General features: G+C 38.9%; 1 protein-coding gene across 1 annotated transcript in view; it reads left to right on the top strand.

The window, feature by feature from the left end:
- AMPH (amphiphysin) overlaps window positions 1–26990 on the top strand; it is a 121166-nt gene that overhangs the window by 32070 nt on the left and 62106 nt on the right. Inside the window, exon 2 of the mRNA XM_086467816.1 lies at window positions 25026–25106. Within this exon, the coding sequence (XP_086323942.1) occupies window positions 25026–25106 (81 nt within the window). The remainder of the gene's footprint in view (window positions 1–25025; window positions 25107–26990) is intronic.

Genomic DNA, 26990 nt, shown 5'->3' with positions numbered 1-26990 from the left:
GGTCTTTCCAATAGCAGAAATGAGTCTTTTGGGTTTTTTTTATGAGAAAACCAAGGGCTCAATTAATGGGCAAGTATAAATTGAATACTGCATGTTGCTAACAGTACAGCCAGTACGTTTTTTTCAGGAAGAAAATACTTCATGTTCTTGCCAAAAGTCAGTGTAAATATTCCACCCTGTGGGTTGCTGGTATGCCTGTGTGCATGGAGGCTCTGAATAGATGTGTATCTCGGTGCTCCCCTGGGCTACATCAAATAAAACTAAGAAGCAGGTAACCTTCAGCGAGGGCTTCCAGCTAAGCTCAGCTGCTCATAAGTTTTCTTTCTGGCAGCATCTTCCTTCCCACAGCTTCCTCAAGCGGTGACAGTGAGAGTGGATTTCCATTCTCATGCTCAGCCTTTTCCTGAGCTGGCAGCGATGGGACTCACCTTGCCCAGGGACGCGGTGAGTCAGCAGAACAGCTCGGTGCGGAGGGGCTGAAGCAGAGCAGCAGACCCGGATGAGCATGGGCGTGAAAAATGTTTGTTTACAAAAAGCCCTTTTCTTTTTCCTTCTTGAAAAACAACTGAACAGATGCTTCAGTCCCACAAAATTTATTTTCCAAGAGTACATTTTTCTTGCAGAAGTGACAGCATCTTCCTATCAGAGACTATATAATCATCTGGGAAGTGTTTATCTGATCTCTAAGGAAAAGATTAAGAAAGTGAAGATACACTGTTCTGATACCAGCTTAACCACCACAGAAATATCAGAGGATCCTTCTAATCTGATGACTGCAAACAAGGTCATGTAAATTACCCAATAAATGTTGAGAACACATGAACAAATGAGAAATGTTGAGAACAAACCCAACACATTTACCCAGATGCTCTTTCAGTTTTTCAGTAATATTCTCCCGTACCTATTTTTTCTTCTCTATGTGTGAAAAACTTGTAAATTTAGGATAGTCTGGAGAAGAAAGAAATTCTAGAAATGTCACAGTTGTTCACTGTACTTCTCAAGGGTAAAGTATCTCAATTTACAATTAAAAAAAGAAAAAAACCCACTGAGGTTTTACTGGTCTGGTATCTTGGCATGCACAACCCAAAAAGTAGGAATTAAATGAAGTTCTTGCTGTCATACTCATTGGTGATAAAATAGACTTTTCAACCAGAATTTCTTTCTCAAAGTCTATGGGTGAACTTAATGTAAAATACAATCCAGTTCTCTATTGGCGCGGCAATTCTAACAAAATGAGGTATAATTGTTTTTTAAAGGCCAACATTAGACACGCTTCTTGAAAGGCATTGGAAATTGTTCTGCTAAGTAAGGAGATATTTTTATATAATGGGGTTTAATCACACAGGAGCTGCACTTCTGGAATAAAAGGTCAATTTAAGTAGAAGTGGACTTCAAAAGTGCAAACCTTGTAGATAGACGAGGAAAAAATAGTTTCTGTCTTTGAACAGGGGAATTCTGATTCTCCTTAGTTATGGACTCTTGCTCAGTTTCTTGCGTAGATTACTAAACTGTATGAAAAGAGTTGACTGAGCAGATTAGTTGTTCTCAAAAGAATTTCATCCATGAATTGCTCAGCTCTCACCTCAAATTCCAGTTAAAATTTGGAGATGTCAATGTAACGGTCTCTTTGTGCAGCGTACAGAGATCAAACTCTCTGGATCCCACAGGAAAAGATTAAAATCCACAACAACGAAGCAGCGTGGGCTGGGACTGCAGGGCAGCACAATGTCCATCATGTCTCTTTCATTTAATGAAAATTGTTCTGTCCTTGTGTTTCAGAGACAGAGGAAGCTTTTTTTTTTGGCCTGTGATTTGCTTGATATGTGACAGCATATTTATGTTTGATCTATGGTATGCCATAGTACTTCACAAAAAGAGAAAGGAAGAACTCTGTCTGCAAAAGGAGATCTAGGACCTGCAAGCTTGGGAGAAATATCAGCAGTGTCAGTGTACAAGGGGCAAACTAGAGGTTTTGCTGCCCTGTCCCTTGCTACACGTAGCATACAATGCTTTCTCCCAACATGGAGCCTAACTGCTATCTCGAAGAATATATATTTCCTTTAAATTAGGCAAAGTACAAAGTGGAAACTCTAAACAGTTGAATACTTGTTACCTTTCATATCACAGCTGTTGCTAAGGTTCTTCAGCTCTTTGAAAGCTGTGTATGAGTTTCCAGATTTGTGATTTGGAATGATACGGTGCAGAGGGAAGAAAGTTTCTCAAATAGTAGTTTTTTTGAAGGAAGTGATTAGGATGCCCTTGTTGGGTTCAGTTAACCCTTGTTAAAAATCTGTCCTCGCAGACCATTAGTTTTTTTCATGCCTGGTTATCTACAGTAAGTCTTACTGCAGTGCTGCAGTTCTGAATTGAAACTGTTAGAAAAATCGTTTTGAGTATAATTTACCTCATGACATAGTGAAGTGGCAAAAGATGTTATAGCTTTTGAACAGGCTAAAGGGTTCCAGCTTATCCAAAGATGAGTTTTTTCTGTCCCTAACTGGACATTGAGATAGCTTGCAATTTAATTTATAAATATTTATTAATGCAACTCTACTTTAGGGTCATTGAACTGTGGCCATATGAGTGTCTAATTACCTTTCCATCCTCATCTCTTTCTGTTGGCATCTTTACTCAATTGGCATCTTTTTGGAATGTAGAATGTGCTCAGAGGAGAAATAATTGCATTGAAATTAACTGGCAGTGATTGAATGGTTGTTTGGGCAGAAATTAGATTTTTAGGTTTATGGGTAAAAATGCTGTAAAGTTAAAGCCTTATATTTTATGGTATGTTATGGAGAACACATTGCATTCCTCTTTTACTTGTGTAGTAATTCCTCCAGTACTTGCTAGGCTTTCTATCCTGTACAAGGTAACAGGGTAAATTCCCCTGTGGCTACTTCAAATTCTTCTCTAAATTATCCTGGCAGCAGAGTTAGATGTTGCTTCTTATTCTTAATCTCTTTGATTACTTGATTGATTCTCTTCTTATATCCCTTCAATTTAATAGTAATGGCTTTCCAAGTTGTCCTGACTTGGAGGTGAAGTTTTGCAACGTCCCCTCTATGCTAAAAATAGGTTTGCTGGGTTTTTTGTGTTTTCTTTGAAGTTTAAACAATAACCCTTTGAGATTTTTTTTTGTCCTTTGTGTTCTTTAATAGAATGCATAGACTCACTTCTATGAAAAAATAAATATTCGTAATTTTTTTTTTTTTCATCAGAAAGGGTATGTCAAGAAGAGAGGAACTGTTAAGCGTAAAACAGTGTTGAATGTGCACTGCATACTAGCAAGTGGAGGTGTGGGAGTGATGGGAAGATCCCCTCTGACCAGAGACTAGCAGGTTTCCTAGGGATTATTCAGCATATCCTCAAATATGCCCAGCACTTTGCAACTGCTCCTGACCAGCACGAGACGGGGGACAGGACAGCACAAGAGCTGTTTCTCTCCAAAGAGACCCCCCCTGGGGGACAGGGATCTGGCTAAGCCTGAGGACACGTAATTTAGTCTAGGTGCACTGGATGCAGAGTGCTTGATTTTGTAACCCAAATACAGTAAATAGAGCAGGATCTGTCTTTATTTATTAAAATCTTTGCGTTGATCACCTGGATTGCTTTTGAAGTGCAAGTTCTTGTGGTATTGCAGAATCTTACTGTTGATTCCTGGTATGTTTGAGGCTGCTTAATGCTATCTAAGATGCAGCCTGCAGTAAATTGTTCTCATCACCAAACTTCTTTTCTCACACTGTTTCTCGATGAATGTGATTTACTTGCAGTGATTTTTATGCAGTTGTACAGTCATGAGTTCTTCAACTAAGTTCTTCATTGGAGCAAAGAAAACGAAAAAAAGAAAAAAAGAAAAGAAGAAAAGAAGGGGAAGACAAGTAAAGAACGTAAAAAAAAGGCAGCAGTTCTTGGAATCTTATATTTCTGGTCTTTGTTCCACTGATTCTTTCTATTGTTTCAGGCTATTAATACTTGACTGTGGGTGCTGTGATGAGGGCGTCCTGCTCAGCAGGCTGAGGGGGAGCAGGTAGCGATGGGAAGGTCTCTGGACACCCTTACATAAGGCTCTGAGCCTGCAGTGATTTGCGTGCGGCAAAGCTGACTCTTGACGTACACCATGTGAACGAGGAGCCCAGAGCCGTGCTTGGTTTTGCCTGCAGCAGTAATGTAACCTTTTAGTGAATCATCAGTGTTTTCCCATTGCATGGACAGCCTGGTGGATGTGGGAAGGTGGTCATAAGAAAAATTGGCTTTTTGGGTGACCAAGCTTGACTCCTCTTAAGGATAACTGGTTTTTAGAAGGATACTGCTTTGATCAGCATATGTCTGTTTACTTGATTTCTGAGCACCCAAGCTAGAGTCTTCCTTGTCTTTCTCCAGGGGTTGAGAAATTCTTCTTCCAGTCTATGAATTTTAAATAGATTTCATATACTTTCAAATACTACTTTCATACCTGATAATGAAAACCCTTCCTTCTCCGTATTCATAAATAGTCTTGTATTGCTGGGGTAAAACTCTATGTTTTCTTACCCAAACATAACCCTGAAATCTCTGAAACATTTATATTTAGACCAGTGTTGTAATCCATGCGCAATGATTTTCCCAGGAATCTGCCACTGTGACACTGAGCGAGATCTTCAGGCATTCATAGATGCGTATTTATTCTGAAACAAAATAGTAAATAGCTGAAGGTTAGAACGAGAAATACTGTACCAACATGGTACTTTGAATCTGAAAACCTTGCTTTAAATAGTGTCATCCTAATTTCAGAGCAGATTTAGAATCAATTAAGTTAATTATGGAAAGAGAAAGCAGAGGACTCATGTTGTAGCCCTGTTAATCACACTGACTTGCACTTAATCACACAGTCTTACATTAATCACACAGCTTTGCATTTATATTGCTTTATCATCTGTGAGGACTGCAGTGTTTTATGCAGAACCCATTTCAGGCACTGCAGAAATGCAGCTTCCTTTCGGAAGGTGTGGCAGATGTCTCATGGCCCATAGCAATGCTGACAATGGCTGAGGGCAGGAAGAGGAGAACAGCAGAAAGTTAAGAAAGGTAGAACATAACAACTTGAATGTTTTTATTCTTACTGCTGTGAAAAATATGCTGTGATCAATACCTGGGACTAACAAGATTTAACTTCACTACTTTTATGAAAATGTAGCATCTCTGATGGCCTCTTAGCAACTTGCTGAGTTGCTGGGATTAATTTAAATTTGAGGAAGCAATGGCATGTACTGAATAGCTAACAAGATTTCTTGCAGCATCCAAGATTTCCATTGTGGTTATCAGTCTTAGTAGATATCTAGTGCATTAAATTTATCTCCCAAAGTTAAGAAGAAAGTATAGTTAAAAAAAGCACAAAGCTAAGCATAATAACTATCCTGTTATTACTTTGTATATTACGAGCTTTGATGTAGAGCCATGGGTCTTTATAAAGAGGAGCATGTGGGTAACTTGGCAAGAACTGCCCTTGGAGGAGTAGCGTAATTATTCAGGCAACCTTTCCTTCAGGTTGCATCTTGTCAGCTTTCATTGCCTTAACACTGTCACAGTTTAGGAATACCTCTCGTAATCACCTGTCGTTATTTTCATTTTATTTGCAGGCCTACAGGTACCATAGCAGTCAAGAGCATTACATGGATTAAATTAACATGAGTCACATTGTAATTACAATGGAGGCATAAATAGACCAGAGGTGCTGATATAAGTCTTGTCCTAAAGTTTTGCCACTCAGCATGACATGACGTCTAAAAGAGGCATCAGATTTTAATGTGTGTTTGTAGTTTAGATTGCAACAGGATAGGTCATAAGTCAATTTAAGGTTTCTGTCTCCTAGCTCTGGGATTGCTATTAAGAATTAGGAAAATTACATCTGTAAAATTACACTTACTAACAGCTGATTCTTTCTGTTTATAATGATAATGTGTATTAAATAAAGCTTTTCCTGCTTTATTTTGCCTCAGCATTCTAATTTATTAATGGAGTCAGAAGAGGATTGTGTGCGGTATTTGATGATGTTACATTTTCTTAATGTTGTGGTTCAGATTTCAGTACAAATAGAGTTCTTTGCACTGTAAAAAGAAGTCTGATAAATGTGACGGACAAATTTTAAAAATATGTTTTGCCCAATTTAGTATATTGACTTACACCTGATGTGTATATTAGTGGAATACTTTTAGAAATTATGTATTTCAAGGAGACCTGAAAGGGTAGGTTTAAGATTTTAATTATTTTATAATTGTGCAAGTTCAATATTTATGTTTTTATTTAAACTATTTCATATTGGTTGTTACATAAAGGATGAGTGAAAAAATACCCTGCTGTACAATCTTTGAAAACAGGTGAACAGCAGAATTGTGGTTATATGATCCATGCTTATTTGTGATTTCTTAATGTTTTTTAAAAAAAAAGCAACACCAAAACTCCAAAATTGGACATTTCTGGAGTACATGAGACCTGAATGGGGCTATACCACCTAGTTGTAGCAGAGGTGCTATGTAACATGGGGTTAAGTTATGCCATACCACGCAGATGTGCCCACCTGAAGGAGAGATTGGCCCCAAGACTCTCCCATCCAGGATAAGATGGCACACCGTGCAATTGGTTTTGTCTTTGTCAGTTTCCTGGAGTCCAGGATGCATGGGCTGTGACTATATTAGGATTGTGAACTGCTGATGGTCTGACTCTAGATCAAAACAGTAGGTGTTGAGGACCTGGCACTCTACACCTTTCTTGGTTTTTTAACTTGGATTAACTCTAGTGCCATGGATTGAATGCCTGTTTGAGGCTGGAGTGTGCTGGAGAATGTACAGGTATGGGTGTGTGTCCATATATATAAAAAAATAAATACATTTATGTGTGTGTGCGCCACTGGATGCATATATATGTGTGTGTATATATGCCATATATATATGGCTGTGTATATGTATGTATGTATATATATCCCTGGACTGATTTACCCTTGGACACCTCATTCCCTGCAGTCCTTGCAGGTTTATAGCCTTGTGATTACAGTGGGTGTCCCACAGTGGCAGTACTAGTAGCTTGCTCTAGAATAAGGACTTGCAGTAAAGTATAGAAGTTGTCTGTTTAACATTAAACTGCTCCTGTGACAAAAAATTACTGTAATGGCCCCATTCTAAAGTTTAGGTGTCTGAAGTACATGTTGGTTTGCTGAGGAGAAAAGACACGGTCTTTGCTGAAAGGCAGCAAGTGCTACTTATTTAGAAGGAAACTGGGTGCCGGAGTACTGCTGCAATAGTTGCATTTTGTGAGTAAGGCAGGGGTTAATCAATTTGAGAAAGCTCAAGCTAATGACATAGTACCTTTTCCCTCATGGGGAAAAAGCTGGCCTGGCAGCTTTTTAAAATCTCTGGTCCACAGTCTGAGGGTGTAAACCGCCTGCAGAGTAAACAACTGGATCACTGCAAATACCTGGAGGGCCTTTTTTTCCCCGTGAACAGGACTGGGCAAAGGATATGCCACGTTGAGTGATAGACTGGGGAGGCCTTTAAAGACTTTTGGTTTCAAAAATTCATAATGTAGGTACCATTCTTTTTTTATCTCCCATAGTCCCCACGGAGAACTGTAGTTATTTAGCTCTATCAGCAGTTTCCCTGTCTGTGCAGAGATAAGCATTGGGCAAAATTTAGTAGGCTGCATCTTATAGTGTGTAATCTAATACTCAGAGATGAATTATAAAAGAAGAAAACTATTGACCAATTTCCACAACTTCCAGATGTCAGCTATTACGGGACTTTTTGCTGTGGAATGCATTAAATCTTTCTATTAGAGTTTTTTGTTACTGTTATAGTGGATAAGAGGATTCTGAAAATAATCTATTTCCCTGGAAACCATAGTCTTTCTGGGAGTTGCTGCCTTCAAGTACAATCCTAAGCATCTTGTAGGAAAGTAGCAGGGAGGTGGAATTCAGTGACAGGGGGGTGCTAAGACTCAGACTGAAGTACAAGTACTTCTTCATAGGTATGTTGGATCAAGGGGAGGGGTCTATAATGCTTTCCTGTATTATAATAATTTGGCATCATGTGCAGTTGCACATGGGTTTGAACATCACGGAGCACAGTACATCTCCTTCCTTTACAACCTTTTTGTAGCCATCCCTTCTTCTGCAGCCAGCCATCAATACCTTCTGCTGTTGAGTGGAAAGATGGCTTTCTAGGGACAGAGCTGATGTTCAACTCCAGTATATACTGTGCTGCCCTAAATTGGATATCGTACGGGTATTTTAGATAAATCCAGACTGACTTGATAGCAGTCTTCATGTTGACATTTGAAAAACATTTCATCAAACTTTTCACAAATCCTCTTGATACTATGCTTCACAGCATCTAGTTAAGAGTGTAAAATACCAAATAAAGAAAGCAATTATATTTGGTTATAAAGGGTGATGCTTCAATCCAGGCTGATGGGGACCTCTAGACATCAGGGAGTTCAAACACATTTTAGGGTGCAAACTGGAGAGCTTTCTGCACTGTCCAGACAGGCAAAATGGAGACAGTCACAAGTGTGGATCACTTCTATGTTACTGCAGAGTTATGCCTCACATCCCTGATCTGGTTTCCATCTATATTTTGCAGGTTTTAGAAGATAAGTTTCTACCTTTTGTGTAAGGTGTTGTTTGGATCAATTTTCATTGCAGTACTCAAAGTCCTAGATGTTGTTTTCCTGTTATCTTGCAACAGCATAAGGCAATTGGTAATCAGAGTATTCACCCTGAGTGTAAATGCCAGAAAGTCTTTGGTGTCAGGCTGGATTTTCCAGAAACCCTCCTATGAGACTGGTGGGCTTTGATTCTGCTACATGTTGGCCAAGGCCTAAAAGCCATAGTATACTTCCCTCTACCTGATTAATCCCATTGTCTTTGAAGAGATTTACATCATTAAAGTATGATCTTGCTCAGTCAAGGGAATCCTGAAGGTAGCCGTGTCAAACATCTCTGGGCAGACAATTTATCCCTGCGACTGTAATTATTCCATTAAAATAGCTTCTGTGCTATTACAATGCATGAAGTGATCTTTGGTAGTCGGAAACAATGTCTTTATAAGTTTAAATAACTATATCAGGGGTTTTTTAAAGGCACCTAAGAATGTCGTGTGTTTCCTAAAGCACTCCTGTCTAACATCCTTCAGTACCTCTGGGTTACAAATACTTCTGTATTCCTAGAAAAACTCCTTCATGTACCTATAAATGAACAAAATGTTATGACTGTGGTGCATTACTAATCTCAGTAGCTGCCAGAGGTTGTATTTATAAATGCCTATAGTTCTGCTTGCCTTTTGAAGCCATTATGGTTCATTATGTGAAAAGCATCCTTTATGAAAGCATATAATCAAAATCACTTAAAACATGTCTTTGTTAAGAAATTACTTGCTACAGAAGCTGTTTTACACAGCTGAAAATTTCAAGATTTGATACAAAAGAAAAAAAACAAATCAGGCTTTTCACTTACAGAACTGTTCCCAGTAAGCCTTGATTTACTTCTTTTTGCACCAGTATCTTTAACTTTTAACTTTTTGCTACAAGAAATATGACAGCTTGAGTAAGTATGATAGACAATATTACGTAGTGGTTGCCATATGTATCACTTTATTTTTGGGAGTGATAGAGAAACTTGTCTTCCACGTTCAGATACACAAATCTGATTACTAGAGGGAAATAATCAAGATTTAGACTTTTTTATATACTTTTACTCTGATATATGTGCTTTTTTAGTTCTTTGTGCTGCTCAATTGTTTTTGAGAGAGGATTGCATAGGCATGGTGTTGATGAACGACATCTACATGTTCAGTTTAAAGCTCTCCTTTTGGTATATTGCATAATTAATTACAAGTTGGCACAGCTGCTTAATCAATTCCTGTGCCTCAGTTTCCTCCCCCTAGAAATGGAGGTGCTATAATCCAATCCCAGAGTGATTGTAAGAGGTGCTTGGGAGATAGGTAGGACTATTTAGACTGACTGTACATTTGAGCTCCAAATGTAGTAAGACACTGAGGAATCTTATCTTTTTGATAAGAGATGTGCAAAGTTTTTTTTGATGGGATTTAGCCCTGAATATAAAATTGTTGTACTTTAATCTCCTTTGCTGCTTTTTCATGTCTGATGCCATTTTCAGATCCATTTTCACATGTAAACTGATTTTCAGTGCTTAACACATTTCTTTCTACCTCTGATTTTAAAATACGTCAAGTGCTTTTCTAATTATTTTCCTACATATGACTGGTTTTCAAAGCCACTGAAAAAGATGGGAAAATCAAAGGGAATTCAAGGACCTGAAGTGATTTAAGGAAACTCTAATTTGGACATATTATTACTAGAGAAGAAAGTTACCTCCAAGCTCCAGAGAGTCTAGAGAAAAGCCAAGAGGATAGTCAAACATTAGAAATCTTGACCACAAGGGAAGGTTGAAGTTATGGCATATGGAATCGTTTAGGTTGGACAACATAGAAAAGAGCAGACTGAAGGCAGGAATGATAAGCCTTCCAATTTATTTAAATAAATTTTTTTTTTTAAAGTTATTTTAAGGAGAACAGTGATCATTTTTTCCATCTTTGCCACTGGATGCAGGGCACCACCACAGCTGATTTTCAAAAGAAAGACTAGAGTTGTTTGCCACTGTACCATGCTGTTCCATGACACTTAAAGTGTGACAGACTACTAACTTAATGTCCTCTTCCCTCCAGCTGAATTCAGCTATGTACTGTATTCCCGGTAATTTTCAGTAGTAGCTAGCCTGTGCCCATTTCCTGTGGAAGAAGTTCCTTTCATCTTACGTGAGATGACGAAGATTTTTGTTGAGCTGCTCACTGAAGCATGGCGTCAGCCTCAGTGCAAACAGTTTACTTCTGAAGAGTTTGAGAGGCCTCTGGCACAGGACTTGCTGATGAAGGTCACTCCAGCTTGTCTTTGCTGCTGCTGTTTCTCCAGCACGCCTTGGTGACTACGCTAACAGGTTATATGGCCACAGCATCCCACTGTTACTTTATTTTGTCTCAATTCTGAAAGTGCTATTTTCTGAATTTCCCTACGCCTATTTTTTTTTTTACCTGTCTTAACCCTCTCTCTCTGTATTGAAAATGTCCTTTCTCCGGATCCTGAATTCTTTCTCCTTGCTTTCACTGTGGTACATTCCTCTGACTTGGTGTTTATCTGAATAAGGACCATTAAAAGGCATCAGAATATGACTCCAGATGAGTAGTAACCCCAGAAGAACATGGCTTCTTTTGCAGTAAAACAGTGCTTGCATGCTGTTTCTTTTCCAGCATCAGCAGGTAGGCTCCTTTTCTGGACACCTTTTTGCTAGGAAACTGTGACCATTAGAGAGCTCTTAAATGTGTTGTTTTTGCAGAAGCACATTGAGTAGAACAGGACTGCTGTTTGCTCAGCAAAGACAAGACTTCCCCAGAAATCTGGCCTTACCTGTGTTCTGCATGCTGCTGCTCTGAGCCACACCACATCTACTTGCATGTTCAATAGCTCTGAGGGCCAATTGTGGAGTCTCATCCCCAAGCCCCAAGGGAGAAGATGAAGCCCTATTTGCCTGCCATGCCTCATACAAAGTCTAGGTGTCAAAGCTGGAGCACTGACACCACCACTGCGGGTAGTCCTTGCTGACGTCAGCTTCAGTTCGGAGCTTTTTTCCTTTTTGGTAACTTAAAGGCCATGACCTGGGCTGAGCATGAAGAAATGATTCACATAAACCCCTGAGAACAAGCAAGCTTATCCTTAGCAGCAACTAATGAAAAAAGTAGGAATATACTGTATTAGCTGAGCAGCTTTAGAATGCTTTTGTTCTGAGGTACCGTTTGACCTTCAGTAATGCAAAAATGCTGAATAATTCTAAAAAGCAATGAGAAGGAAAACTGGTAACTTTCTTCAGAAATACCTGACTAGCACATAATGCTAGCCATATTATGCTGGTTTAATCATTCCTTTATAGAGCTGGTCTTGGGGAATTTGTGTTTGTTACGAGATTATGCCTTCACAAATTCTTCCAATAAGTCTGAAATAAATCTCTTGTGGATAAGTAAATTTCTGAAAAAGCTACTTTTTAAAAAAGATAGACAGACCTGGGTGGCTTCAAAGATTTCCTGAGTTGTTGAATTATTTCAACCAAGTATATGCTCTATCTAATTTTCCACACTATTGGGAGATGGTTCCCTCAATTTTTTTTGAAATATTTATTTATCATTTCACCTAAAGAGCAGTGAATTCAACTGGAAGTGTTACGTCAGTGTCTTCCTTTGGATAAGGAGGCAGGTCTGGAGCGTCCCAAAGGTGAAGAGTACCTCATCAGCAAGTGTTGCCATGTCAGGCACATCACTGATACTTAGTGTGCAATATATTCATGATCTATGAAGAAACAGTAAATTCCTCCACAGATGAACATCAATCTGGGAAATGTTTTGCAAAGTACTAGACAAAGTTATCTTCATGTTCTGCGTTGCTATGTGTGGCATGACATGAGACTCTCTTAACAGGTGGTGAAACATTCTGTTGGCAAACTATCAAACCACACTGGAAATTTCTGGTTTTGTTTCCCCATGGCTCCACGGTATCAGTCCTGTAATGAAGATTGCGCTGAGTCTGCAGAGAGAAATTCTGTGGATTTCTCCCTGGACATGGAGGAGCCTCAGTGTGGGCAGCATCTACATCCCAGTGCATGCTGGACCAAATGTGGGCGTCTTTTTCTAGCCTCAGCCAATACCTTTCTCAAGAAGTGAGAGTATCTGTGGAAATGTCACAGCTTAGACTGGAGGAGGCAGTCAAGATTAGGCATCTGTATTGCTACTTTGAGCATATGGATTAATTTAGAAGCCAAACTGATTGGACGCAAAAACACTAGTAGCCTGTCTTGTAGAGGTAACAGTGAAGTGGAAGGAAATTCACCTGTTAACTCTTTGAGAGTGCAATGAGAAATGTGTGAGCTCGGTTAATTGCCTGTGTCAGACTGAACTCTTGTCTCTGTTTGTTATCATCTCTGCACAGTTACTGATGTAACTGTAATTTTGGGTCTAAGGATGTGGATTATAATGTCACAGGCAACCATTAGAAAAATGTACTATATGAAATCAAAATATCTTTTAAACTGGATTTTTTTTTTCTCCACAGCAATTATGATTTTATTTTTAAAAGCTTTTATCTGTTTCTTTCTCCATGTTGAAGAAATTACTTCCACTTGTAAATTACCTTTTGTCTGTCTTTTGTGATGAGAAGTAACCTGGAGATACATATAACGCTATCAAATGAGATTTATCAACTTCGTATCATTTTACTGAGGGGACATTGTATTTTACCACTAACACTCTTTATCTGCTTAGTGCCAGAATCCATTTATTTTATTATAAATTGGTTCAGTTTGCTTTTGATCAAGAAATATTGTCACTGGAACTTGGAACTGAGTACAGAAAATCAGGTACTGCAATATGAATATAAGGGGAAATAGCCTGAAAAGCATCACTACTTGGAGTGAAAGCCCGGTTTCCTTAAGTTCTTTGATCCACTGAAAGCATATCATCAGAGCTAAATAAAGTAAACAAGAGTCCACTATATATATCCTGTGGAACTAGACAGTGGGAGAATGCATGTGCACTTTTAAATTCAAGGTCTGTTATATTGAATGCAATCTTTATTTTGGCCTTGTGACTGAAAAGCTTTTTGCTTGATTATTTTTTATTTGACTCCCAGCAGACGGGAAGATCATATACTTGCTGTGATAAATACAGAGAGACAGTCTGTAAAGGACAAACATGTCTTTTTCCAAGTATAATTTAAATGTTTAATTAAGAAAGTGAAACAATTGTAGCCACAGATAAGTTACAATTTTCTGTTCGATATCTCTCTTCTTGGCCCAAGAAAAATGTGATTAATTTAGAGATAACGGATTGCCTGTCAGGTATCACTGCTGAGGACTTTGGTAGGACAAATTATATTAGGCTCCCTGTGCAAGGATAAGCTTTAGTGGCCCTTCTGTACAGGAGACAGAATTGTTTATTGCATTGTGGCTGCTTCCAGGTTAAAAGATTTTTGTGCTAAATGTCTTTGTAGTTGATTTTAACATTCTATTGACAAGATCACAGAAGTCAATTTTAAAAAATTTCTATATAGGCAATCCACTAATTTTTTTAAATAAATATCAAAGTTTAATTTCAATAATTAAAGTTTTGTCAATGACAATTCTTTTACGTTTGATTCTATGCTACTTTTTATGCTTTGAAGTTATGGCAAAAAAAGTTTCCCAGGTGGCTGCTTTAGCCTTTTTCTCCTAGTTCTTAAGGACTAGGAGTATCAACTAAATATACAGCAAAAGCTGGTCACCAGGTGAATGTAAACATCGGAAGAGAAACTGTTAATCATGGCTTTTTGGTAGGATCTCCAAACAAATCAAGATGATGGTCCCCTTGTCTTCAGCGTTGTACAAGGGTAATGGATCAGATAGTCTCTTGCTTTGAAAAGCTCACAACCCAAATAGGGCAGAAATCGAATAGATCAGGTAAATGAAGTTGTCACATGAACAGAGAGATATCAGAGCAGTAAATAACATATTTCTTACATCGTTGTTATTTTTTGGAGGGAGCAGTATTAAGTATCTCCTCAACAGTGAGTGCAGAGGACAAACCGAAGGGGAGTATGAAAGGGGAGGAGCTGGTAAGAGTCAGGGAAATAAAAAGTAATAAGGAGAGTCTAAGTGAGCCTGAAGCCACAGCTAGTTTCTACAAGGCTGAGACACTCTGATCACTGCTAGAAAGCTATCTAGGTATTTTTCAGCTAGATGAGTAAGTATAGGCAGAAACAGCAGCAACTGACAGGATATTTTATTAATTCAGCAGCGTGGCCCTTTGATTTATTTGGGATGCAGAAAAGGACACAGAAATTCAGGCAAGGATGTTATTGCTAATTGTGCAGGCAGTTAAATTTAGCTCTTGTTCAACCAAAAGAAGTGATCAATCTTTTCAAGAAGTGTAAGAGAATCGCCAGAGAAGGGCAAACGGACTGTCTTTCCAGTTTTTTAAGATGCCTGTTCGTTCACTCTTCCTCTTCTGTATAGCTCTAGTGCAGATAATCTGAACACAGCAGATTTCTGTACTATGAAACTCCTTTTCACAGGAGGATGGCCCAGAGGTTAAGATGCTAGTCTAGAATAATCAGATTTGGTACCCTGCTTGCGATTATCTTCCTCTGAACTTGGTGTAGAAGTTACTTGCCTTTCCTGTACCTTGTTTCCCCAATGGTAAAGTAAGCAAAGAATAAACTATTATTATTGTGTTAAGAGATTTTGTGAGGAAAAAGAATACTCAAAAGTTTGAGGATTGTAGATGTTGCTATATTAATAGCTCAATTCAGCTGCCCACACGTAGGCTGCTTGAGTTATATCCTGCCTTACCTCAAGCTGCTATTCCAGAAGATGCTTCCATAGGTCCTGTGTCACATTCGCTACCTGCACAGAGATGTTTGAGACATCCTGTGCCATCTGAGATGCCTATGGGAAGGCAAATGAATCAAACTCAGTTTCTCGAAGTTGACTCTTTGCTTTTAACTTGGTCCCTCTTCTCTCATGATGGTTTTCCTCCCTCAATTCTTTTTTTGATTTCTCACTCTTTTTTTTTTTAATTTTTCTCTCTGCATCTTGGTCTACATTGATTCTTGTTTATTTCATTTTGTTTTCCTCTTTAAGCTACACCCCATGGAAATCACCTGCCATGCACCGTTCCAGCATCTTCACCTGGGTGCTGTCCTCTATTATACATGCTAGTCATACAGAGCAGACTGGGGAAAACTGGTCTAAGAGCTTGTTTCTTTTTGAAGTACGTGACATTTATTTGAAGCTGTGCCAGGCTTTCACATCCACTGGGGATAAGCACCTTTCAGAATATATGCAGTGTCTGATGAGCCACCTTACCATGTGGAGGAGCCCCATAGCATTAAACCCTGTGAAGGTCCTAAGACAAGCAGAGGTCATTGGCAGTACATAATGATAGCTGTTAGTACCCGTTTCCTTCTCGCTAGCAAAATGAGGCCTTGTGAACTTCAAAGCTCATCCTTCAGTCTCCTTAAATTCCTGCTGCCCATCTAAGTTTTACTGCTGGACCTCTTAGGATTGCATTATGTGGAACGATAGCCACCTACTATTCTTTTAAATTTTGGAAGGGTGTCTGCTTCCAGTACAGCAAATTTGCTGAATCTTGCAAAGAAAAGGGTGAGCAATGGTCTACACGCCAGTCTACTGGTGCACTGCAATGTGCAAGTCAGTGCTCTCTGTGAAGTACTTTCTGGTTTTAACCAAATGACCAAGGACAAATGTAGAAGTCTGTGGCCTCATTCTGAGATGGATCATAATCTTGTTTATTTTGTGGATCTCTCTAGAGCATTTTTGCATTATCTGGGCAATGATGTACAGTTAGATTCTGTAATTTGCAGAAAGGTTATTATAATCATCTCTCATAGCATAATGTTCAGATTTGTCATTTGGGCTGCGTAGAAAGACCACATTTCCCTCTTTCAATTTTGATTAAGAGAGCATATCTTGTCATAGTGTTTTATGCTTGTCTGGATATTATTCAGTACTCCTCTCATTAGTTAGCAAACTGTTCCCATGCATAATGGTATTTTACAATACTCAAAACACCAGGAAGCAAAAGCTGACAAAAAAATTAACAAAAGAAAAGCAGCCATGAGGAAAGTGGACCTTCATGCTTCTTGAAACAGCAAATACCTTATCAGAACTTCGCAAGCAGCAGGAGAATCCATCAATAAGAAAAATCCATCAGGGCTATAAAACGTAAAGAGACCACATCAGGAATTCTTTGAAATGCAATTTGTTAGGGGTTGTGAGAGGGTTCTGGAGCTGTGTCACTGCACACATCATGTGTCTTCCCTAGGCATCTTCTTTTAGGGGGGTTGGGGAGAGGCTGGTATATTATATGGACAATTAGTCTGACCTGTAGCGTCATTTCTATGCTCTTCCATACTGGAGAGTGCCTGGTACCTAGCAGGTGCCCTCTTCCATTGCTTGGGCTATATTTCTTGCGTTAATGCAGTTCAGAATATGACTTCTCTTTTGCTTTGTGACACAGTACAGCAGAAATTGCCTCTGTCATATATTAGGATAGTGATTGTGGAGTTGCAGTCCTCTGCTAAATAATACATTCCCAAATTGCAGTTTACTGTGATGGCCTTTCTCCTAGTATATGATCCACCGTGTCAAACTTCAGCAATGAAGTTCAACTGTAAATGGTGGGCAAATGAAGATTATTTTGCCCAGCGTAAGAGAAGACCTAAATGGGAGGCTGGGGAACAAATACCAGTACAATAACAGAGATATAAGGTACATTACATGACAGTGAAGATTGGCTGTAATTTGCTGAATGATCAGTTGTTCTGTATATCATTAATACTGCAAGTGTGCACAGAAAAAGGGAGTAGTAACTATAGATCACCTAACGTTGATCTGGAAACCTGAGCTAAGTTTAGACATTTCTTAAGATCAATAACACAAACAATGTGGATGGCAGATTCTGCTGAAGATGAGGAAGAAGAGAGAGTGGTCAGACGCAAGTGAGAGCACGGGTGTTTCTTGCAAGTCTTCTGCTTCCTTCTGTGTCTGATTGAGTTCCTGTAAATTTATTGGCGATCTCCACGGTAATTCTTTCTTTAAAAAAAAAAAAAGTGTTGTGTTTTCTGAGATGGAGGGTCATTGTTTGCTCCTTAATGATTTAAAGCATGTTGTCTTAAATTATCATCTCTGTGGTTTATGCACCAGTGGATCTTCTTGAGACTTCAAAACCAAGCCAGAGCATCATCCTTCTTGCCTTAGCTCCCGTGTCTGCCTGGTAGCCAGCTGCAGTCCTCGGGGTGCCTGGAGTGGTTCTGCTATAAACCAGCAACCCATGAAGCAATTGCTTATTAGCGAAGAGCTTTATTGTAGTGTCTTTGTGCGTTTTCTGTAGCCCTCTTAGTAAAATGCTCAGTGTTGTTTTAAACAGGTTTTCAGGCCTTTGAGAGTCTGTCAATGACAAAGGGATTTTTTTTTTTTTTTCCACAACCCTCCAGCAGGTATTAATGAGAACAGAGGCTTGAGCAAACATTTGTTGCTTCTGCAGGAATGCAGTGCTGGAGCAGAAGCAGCAGTTCAAAGGCAAGCCTGAGATCTTGGAAAGTGTATGGCTGTACAGCGTGGAAAGTATGACATTCAGTCAACCTCTTAGAAAAGGGAAGCAATTGAGCTTGTTGCATTGGAGCTATGCTGGGACCAAAATATTCATAGAAGAATTGAAACTGAGCAATACACTGTGACATTTCAGACATCTATCTTAACCCTATGATAAAATGGTAATTTGTACTTACTGGGTATGTTCTGATTGCTAATCTGCTTACTTTAGAGAATCCTAATAATGTTAAATACGGTATGGTTTCTGGCTGGGACAAAAAAAAAATGAGCTTGTTTTGAAAGCCAAGGCTTTAACCCTGACAAGAAAGTGCTAAAGACTGGTTTTTTTTCTCTAAAGTGCTCAGCCACCAAACTCATTAGCATGAAAGCCAAGGTGCTCTGTTTAGTTAGAAACTTACTGCAGCACTCTCAAATGGAAATTCTTGGAATAAAAAACCTGAAAAAAAACCCAAGAAAAATCCACCTCATTTACCCCATGACTCACTGTTCCCACCTATGATAATAACAATTGCTTTGCACACATACCCTGAGAGTTTAAGTCATATTCTATGTAAATTAATTTCTGCAGAAATTAATACAATAGTAAAAAGTTCTTGGACTTTATATTTTTAAAATGCCTATGGCTTATATGCAATTATAACTTTGCTAAAAAAAACCATGAAAAAATGAAAGAGAAAACAAAGAACAGCATTAGAGAAAATTTTACAAGTTTTTAAAGAATCTTTTATTTATTTTTTACAATTAGGAAATTCCATCTAATATATTGTGCATATTTTAATCCTACCATGTAACAGTATTGAAAAATACCTCTCTGCCTATTTTCTTTTTCTGACCATATTTTGAGATTTCAGTGCAGGAGTGAAATGGAGGCAGGATAAGACTGTAGACTTTGACATCATGGAAAAAAGTTTTGTTTCCTTTTTAAATGCCACCCAAGTAGATCTTGAGTAGTTAGATATGAATGTTACCTCTTTGGAGAGGAGGCTTTTTATGAGTTGAACTAAACATGTAGTTCCATCAGCTTTACACTTACGTATCTGTAATCCAATTCTCTGTCTCTTCCTGCCCCCCTTTGCAGGAGAACCACCAAGTAGCATCCTTGTAATGATTCTCCCTCTGGTTTCACTTCAGATACCCATGTGCTAACAGTGAGGAGATGGAAGTCTCATGTGGCTTCAGCGAGTCTTGAGTATTTGTTTGATTTCTTGTCTTTAGCACCCTGCTCTCACACCTGAGTAAGAGTCAATAGATACATTTTGGAATTAGTTCTGTTCTGGGCTTCATACTTCGATATGTTGTCTTCCAAGCTAGCTTTTATTGTTGGAACAAACAGGGCTTCTTAAACTTTGTTCCTACATTCTCAAATACCAGCTGGGTATAATGGATCATGCTTAACTTTTCTAATTTAATGCTTTTTTATGTTTTTGTGATGTTGGATGCTTTCTATAGCATCCCATCACATGAAAAATTTTGTCTTTTTAAACTTGGAGGTCCTGTGTGGGTGGTTTTTTTTTGGGGGGAGAGGGTTGGTTTGGGGCGGGGGGGTGTTGGTGAGGTGGAGCTTTTTGTCTGGAATTACTGTCAAGCTGTGGTAATCTTGAGGTCGCTATATGTTTGCCGTATGAGTTGTCGTATACTATTTTGTAGTTGGGTAATTTGAGACACAGTCATGTTTACTTCAAACTTATCCCATTATGTTTCTTTTTTTCACCTCAGAGAAGCTTTCTTGCCATGATGAAGCTTTCAAAGCTTCTATTTTATATTGACCAAATACTTCTTTCAGTTCTGCGAGCATTTGCTGAAATCCATATGGTGTTTTGCACATAGGTAATACTAAAATGCTTTCTCCTGAAGGATCTGCTTTCATTTTAACCCATTTCTGCACAAAAGTACCATGTCGAAACTCCTTTGGAAAGCTGCACATAGTAGTCATGCAGCCCTAGTATTTTCTTTTCAGGTTGCAGAAAAGTATGGTATTAGAAAAAAAAATATTGTAGATGCACAACAGATCTGTTGAGATCTGAAGCACCTTGCTATTCTCAAAAGATTTTGGGCAGTGAGTCCATGACAATGATTTTGGACTCTCACATGTATTTGTCTTGCTTTTCATAATGAGCTTATTCTGTAGTATCCTTAAACAGCACTGCTTGTGGTGAGTTAGATTAGCTTAGCTTTTTCCGCATTTGAACAGTCCTGGGAATTTCTGATAGTCTTGTCCTGGGTAGTCCTGTCTGAGGAATCATGTCTTCCTGCCCAGTGATTTTGAATGAGTTGGTTGTTCTTTAAGAATACTGATGTGTGCCTGGAGATGATGCATGTTGAGATATCTGACAAGGTTCCTGTCAACTCCTGTCCACCCTGCTGTTGCTGCTGTGCCGGGAGCTCAGCTGTTCTTGGGGCAGCTCCCTCATGGCCACAGTTTACATCAGAGAATCAGTTCCTTTTTTTCTTTTTCTTTTTTTTTTTTTTCTTTTTCTTTTCTTTCCTTGAATTGTCATAATCTTGGAAAGTTTTTAAGAGGGTGATGGGTAGACCTGTCAGGGTGGTAGTCTCAGCAGCTATTATAACACTGCCATCCTTGCTGCAAGACAAGAGTTTTCAATATAATCAAACTTACTCAAGCTCATCTGTAATTTTAAAAATTATATTATTTTCCTTTCTTCAGCATGTTGTAGACACTTAACAACATTCACATCACTGTCATTGTAGCGTTGATCATTTTAATTCAAGATCGGCAAATTACTGACTTTTTCTTCCTAACACTTCAGATCCTCATAGAACAGAAATGTACTATTTGGTAAATGAAGGCACTTATACTAAAGGGGAACTATTTAGTCTTATGACTTCCAAAAGGTTTACTGAAGATGCAGCATCCCCAAATGGCAATATTCTTGCATTTTGTATCTAAATGTGTACTCTTGATAACATTTATGAAAGATATCAGACGTGCTTGATGTCCTCACTCAAATTTTATGTATTTGTGTTTAATCTGTCATTTATTTATCTGAGTACCACATTGCCAGATGATTCCTCTACATAGAATCATAGAACAGTTTTGGTTGGAAGAGACCTTCAAGATCATTGAGTCCAACCTTTGTCCTAGCTCTGCCAACACCTCTAAACCATGTCCCTAAGTACAATATCTACCCGTCTCGCTGCAGCTTCCTTTCAGGTAGTTGTAGAGAGTGATAAGGTCTCCCCTCAGCCTCCTTTTCTCCAGGCTAAACAGCCCCAGATCCCTCAGCCATTCCTCATATGAAAACCTTTACTAGCTTGGTAGCCTGCCTCTGTACCCTCTCCAGCACCTCAGTGTCCTTCTTGTAGAGAGGGGCATTCATTCAGCAGCATCTAGGTTTACTATTTGATCAAATTTAGCTTTTACTTCATTCTCAATGCTAATTTGACTTAATTATTTAGTTCATATATTCTTAGTGACATGCTGGGTCAACACTGACATTTATTTTAGATGCTTAATGTAATTCCGTGCATTAAGCAAATTGTACAATATCATGTTGGAGACCACAGTTAGATTAAGAAAAAAATAAAGCAGCTGTTTCAAATTCTGTCTCTTTTTTATTATTTTTTTTAATGTCTTTTTATCGCATTTGAAGAGAAAACTTACTGGTAACTGATTTAATCAAATTATATGAAACAGGTTAGCTTTTTACCTGTTTCTTTCTTGGATAGGGTGAACATATTTTATACAGTCTTCAGAAGACTACAGAATACTTGACTGTAGAATGTTGATTGAGATTCAGTTCATGTCCGTTTCTTTAAGTTTTTAAAATTACTTTATTTTAAATGGTACAGGCTGTTCATACACATTGATAGATGTTCTTAACCCTAATCCCAAATATTATTTCTCTGTATGAGCATGCTAAGAAAAAAAATTGTGCAAAAATGTGCTAGCCATGTGCCTTCGCCGAGACCTGGCCTCATTCGAGTCCTACAGGCCGTGAATATTCAGCAACAGCTTTGGTTTCTCTGCTCTTTCTTTTTCTAATGTCTGAATCCAAATCCGCAATATGAGTTACATACCACATAGGCCTAAAATAAAATACTAGCTAATAATCCATCCAGATCTCTTTTGTTTGGCATGTTGTAGAGCATTCTAAGGCTTTTGTAAGACACTGTCCATCTTCCCTTCTCCTGTCCTCAGGGGCCACCAATAAACTGAGATATTCCTGTTACTAAATCTAATCCTTATCTAGAAGAGTGGTTGAACTGAGGCTTAAGGAGGAGGTTAAGCACTTACTGCTCCAGAGCACAGCCTTCATTTTACCTTTAAGGGCCATCAGATGCTTTCCAGTGACCTAGGGGGTTTAAGTCTATTTTCTCTTGACCAATATCTGAACCTAATGCTAGTAGGCTGTCCACTTGCCTTTTCCCAACCCCAGCCCTAAACCAGACCCTGACTCTTATCTTGACCCAGTGCTCTATATAACAAGATGAATAATGTGTCTAAAATTTATTTGAGCCTGTCCACAAGAGGGGTTGGAGTTAGAGGAATCCATGTGTAGTGTAGACAAGCCTTCATCTGGCCTTAAACCTACCCCAAAGACACCCTGTAGGTGGTGACCAAACTGAGCAAAAATAAGCTACAAACTATAGACTTCTGTTGACAAGAGACCCACTTTGAGACAGAAATGCAAAATAACAACATTTTCAAAGGCTGGTTTTGTTTAAATACTTCCAAAAACTAAGGAACTGAAAGTATAGGTTTACAATATGTGGTCAAAGGAGAGTGGAATTTTTTTCTGAAAAGCTTTACTGTCTCTGTATAAAATTGTGGTTACAATTAGGTTGGTTGTAAAAGGCTGAGCTACATGGTCAGTCGTCCGTGGGGCTATATGTACAGGATCTAAAGGGACCTGTGAAAATTAGTTTATTCTAGCCCTAGCATGTGCCACAGTTTTATTTAATGTAACCCTGGATTAAGATTAGGTTTGGTGTTTTCAGAGGCCAAATTCTAACACTGCATCTTAGCCTCAGTTCAACTAAATACCTGTAGAGAAATTGAAAGTTGGAGATAGGATTAAAAAACCCCAAACCATAGTAGGTAGGTGTTGTGAGAGGTAGGTTGTTCCCTACCGAGCCTTGTGCTATTGGGTCTGAGCGCACATCAGGAGACATGGATGTGTGCCATTGATATTTTGGGAAAGAGAAAAGTGTGTATCATGACAACCTTTCTTGCTGTGGTTTGTTACCTATGTTCTGAATTGCTCAGACTAATGTTCCTGCTACTTGTCCCAGGGAACATGATTTGAATGTACTACTGTGGTCAGGAGGCTTACCTGGCAGCCGCCTCTTTGAAAAGGAACTGTTGGATTTTCAGAGAGCCACCTGGTGTGGATCAAAGTCATGCCACAGTTGGGGACAGACTGTTTGGCTCATTGGTGACAGGGAGCAATGTGAAGGCCTGTGATGATTCGAAATGTTAAATTAAATGACTCCTCTGTAAAACCATCTGTGATACTTTTTAATATTTTGTGAAGAAGTTGGTGATGAGAGTGTATGAGGTCTTTGGGACTAGTCAGCAGGCTTAAAAGCAATCCAAAATGCTCAGACGAGCCCGGGAAACGAAAAGCTAAAACATAGCTATTGGCAGCAAATGGCTGGTGTTTGTCTTTTTTCCCTCTCTGATGTCATTCTTTTTGTCTTTCTGCTGTAAATATGTCAAAACTTCATTGAAGTTCCACATGCCAGGTCCACGGGTAGCATTGCATAGCCTTCATGATCATCTTGACGCCCAGTTTCTACTGTGGCAATGCTCACTGCCCCTTTGTGCGGCCTGGTTTTTATGGTGCAGGGCTGGCTGGGGTTGGGAGGGGCAGGCAGTTAGAGAAAGAATGTGGCAGGGGTGGAGCTGTACAGTCTTCGGCCGGAGAAGGATAGGTGGTGATGTTTATGTTTATTTATAGTATCAGTTATGGCTATTGTTTCAATTGGGGGGGGGCAGGGTTCATTTGGTTTTGGTTTTTCCTGTGAAAATGATAAGTTTGGTCAATTTGTCATGGGAGAGCGATCTGAACATCACTCTGTGTGATGGTTCATTCCACATATGAGTACTCTATAAAGATTTGGGGGCTGCTTGACAAGAAGGGTGAAGCCTATTTGTAGCCATGTATAAGTCTTCAATATTAAAATGAATGGATAGTGCCGGGATTTAATATTAGAATGCATTTATTGTGGTTAAATACAGTGAAAAGTGTAGCTGTGTCAAATTACTTTTGAGATTGCTATCATGGGAATAGCCCTTGCTGCTGACATATTGCAGTATATTTGTTATCTAGTGGATGACAATCCACTTCTGAATTAATGTGGAAAGCAAATATGAACATCAATAAAACGTTTAAATAAGCATCAGCTGTAACAATTTCTCATGCAGCCTTATGGTTCTTTATTCTCTCTATGACTGTACATTGAAAATCATGCAGATAAGGATACTGTTAATACCATTCAGTGTAATGAGCCATAAACAGAAGAAAACCAGCAAATTTCTCTCATTTTTCCTTGCTTTGAAACCCTGGGATTCTTTGCTAAGAGAAAAGTTGCTTCATTAAGAAAAACACATACCCCGCAAGGACTCCGTACTTTGAAGTGTATTTACACACACACATACACACACCATACTCCTGCTTTGATCCTTTTTTTTATTTTGATGAAATGGCTTCCTGTGTGAACTTTGGAAACAGTAGTGCACCCAATGCTTCCAAAAATAAAATGCTTAAATGCCCAACTGCAAGAACAGAAGTGTTAAAAGTAGCAACACTTTTGTTTTCTGACATAAACATTAAATTATTTCTTTTTCTTTTTCTTTGCAATATAGGTGCTTCAAAAACTAGGAAAAGCAGATGAAACAAAAGATGAACAGTTTGAAGAATATGTTCAAAATTTCAAACGGCAAGAGGTCAGTTACTTTTTCGGTAATTCTGTCTTAAGAACGCAGTGTATTTAAACTTGCTGATTTTGAAGAAGGTGTTTCAGGGTAGCAGGTAAGAATAATTTTTTGGGAGGGTATAAGATTTTGTTCAAACAGAAAGAATAGTTGGATTTGTGCATGCAGAGGCCTAAGAAATGTGCTCATAATAAAAGGACATACTGTAATCATATATAACACCTTCATGCTCGAACCACTTGAGATCAGCAGAGTCACAGCACATTTTCAACAGCGTAATTGAGAATAGAACGCAACCCCAACTAAATGCAGCTTTGTAGTTGCCTTCTTACAAAGAAGAAATGTATTTCCTTGGTTTCATTTTGTGGATTGCTTTCATCACTTGTATATAATAATACCGATTTTATACAAAGTGAATAGATAGTTTCAGACTGCTGTGAGTTGTTATGCCCCCTGTCGGTGCAGGGGGCTGTGGTGGCAGGGCTGATGAAGCACTACTTGGGAGCAGTGCTCAATTACACTTAATGTTGTAAACACAACACGTGAAAACGAAGGTGCCCCAAAGAGTTTATAATCTACTCCAAATGCAATCTTAAATAGTAACCTCAATTACTCCTTGCTTTGTTGGACAGACTTTTGGCTCTGAGGTGATTAATTGCAGTTAATTATATAGTAGCTTTCTAGTACAAATTAATGCCTATCATGAGCTGCATTAATGCCACCAAGAAAATAGTCTTGTTATGTAAGTATGAACTGAAGTATCTGTCATCTTTGTGAGCTCTCATTTAGAGATCATATAGAAAAGCACTGGAGGGTGAGAGAACTACTCCCACACATTTTACACAATGTAAAAATTGGCTCATGCCAGACCTTGCAATTTCTGCCCTGAGTCAGTCCTATCTACCACACACACTTCTGTCCTTTCCATGTAAACACAAACCCTGCATCCTGACTGCTGGCATGCTTGTTACCTCTTTTGCATCTTATAGTTACTTAGCTTTTATTTTCATCTTCCAGTGTAGAAGGAAGGGAGGTTTCAGGAGCCACTGAACTGTTGTGTAGATCTTCGCTCTTCCCCAAAGATGAAAATGATGGGAAGCAAAAGAATCTGTTTCTCTGAGGAGGGTGGTTCCTCCCTCAAATTTCTTGAGGTCAGGAAGATAGTGGACTTTAATAGGCCTGAGGAAGCACTCGGAAGCTTTGAAAACCTGAAGAGATGTTGTATTTTCCCTTTTCTTCCTCTTCTTTTCCAAGTACACTGGGATATCAGTGGAGTGTTTCTTTCTTCTTGATTGTCCTTATGTTGCTGCTTATCCTTGCTGTCAATATCCCAGCTGTTTGCACAGCTAGTAACTGTCTAACCAGAAATAAGGTTCTTATCGAGTGCGGAAGGAGCAGCTGGAGCATCCCCATGAAGAAACAGAGTTTTGTGGGATATTTTTTTAGCTAAAAATTCTGAGTGAAATTTAAAAAAGAGGATAAAAGAGAAAAAAAAAGAATCTTTTTAAGCAAAATTCTGTCTCAAGTGTTTGCTTTTTCTGTCCTTTACAAAGTCTTTTCTGTAATGGTGATTTTCAGCTGAAAGTCTTGTTAAGGCCTAAGGAGGATCTTAGCATCGCTTCCTTTTTGTTTCCTCTTCCTTTGATGTACAGAAAGGCAGAAATAAACAGTCAAGGACTCTGCAGGAACTGCATGATGCTAAATTTGAATGCGAATGTGACTTGGCGTCAGGGGAGGAATTGGGTAGGGAGGAGTGAGTGCAGAGGAAACTACTACAGGTCTCTGGAGGGGCACATGCAGATGGGGCTAGGGCCACTGGCACAGCAAATGAGAGAGACTGTTTGTACATTTATTAAACTAATCACACATGCTTACTGTGCTCTGCTGGGCTCACTC

This window comes from Leptosomus discolor, chromosome 7 (genome assembly GCF_034619465.1).
Source record: "Leptosomus discolor isolate bLepDis1 chromosome 7, bLepDis1.hap2, whole genome shotgun sequence".
Lineage (NCBI taxonomy): Eukaryota > Metazoa > Chordata > Aves > Leptosomiformes > Leptosomidae > Leptosomus > Leptosomus discolor.
Note: the sequence above shows the minus strand (reverse complement) of the source record. Positions and strands in the feature narration are given on the sequence as shown.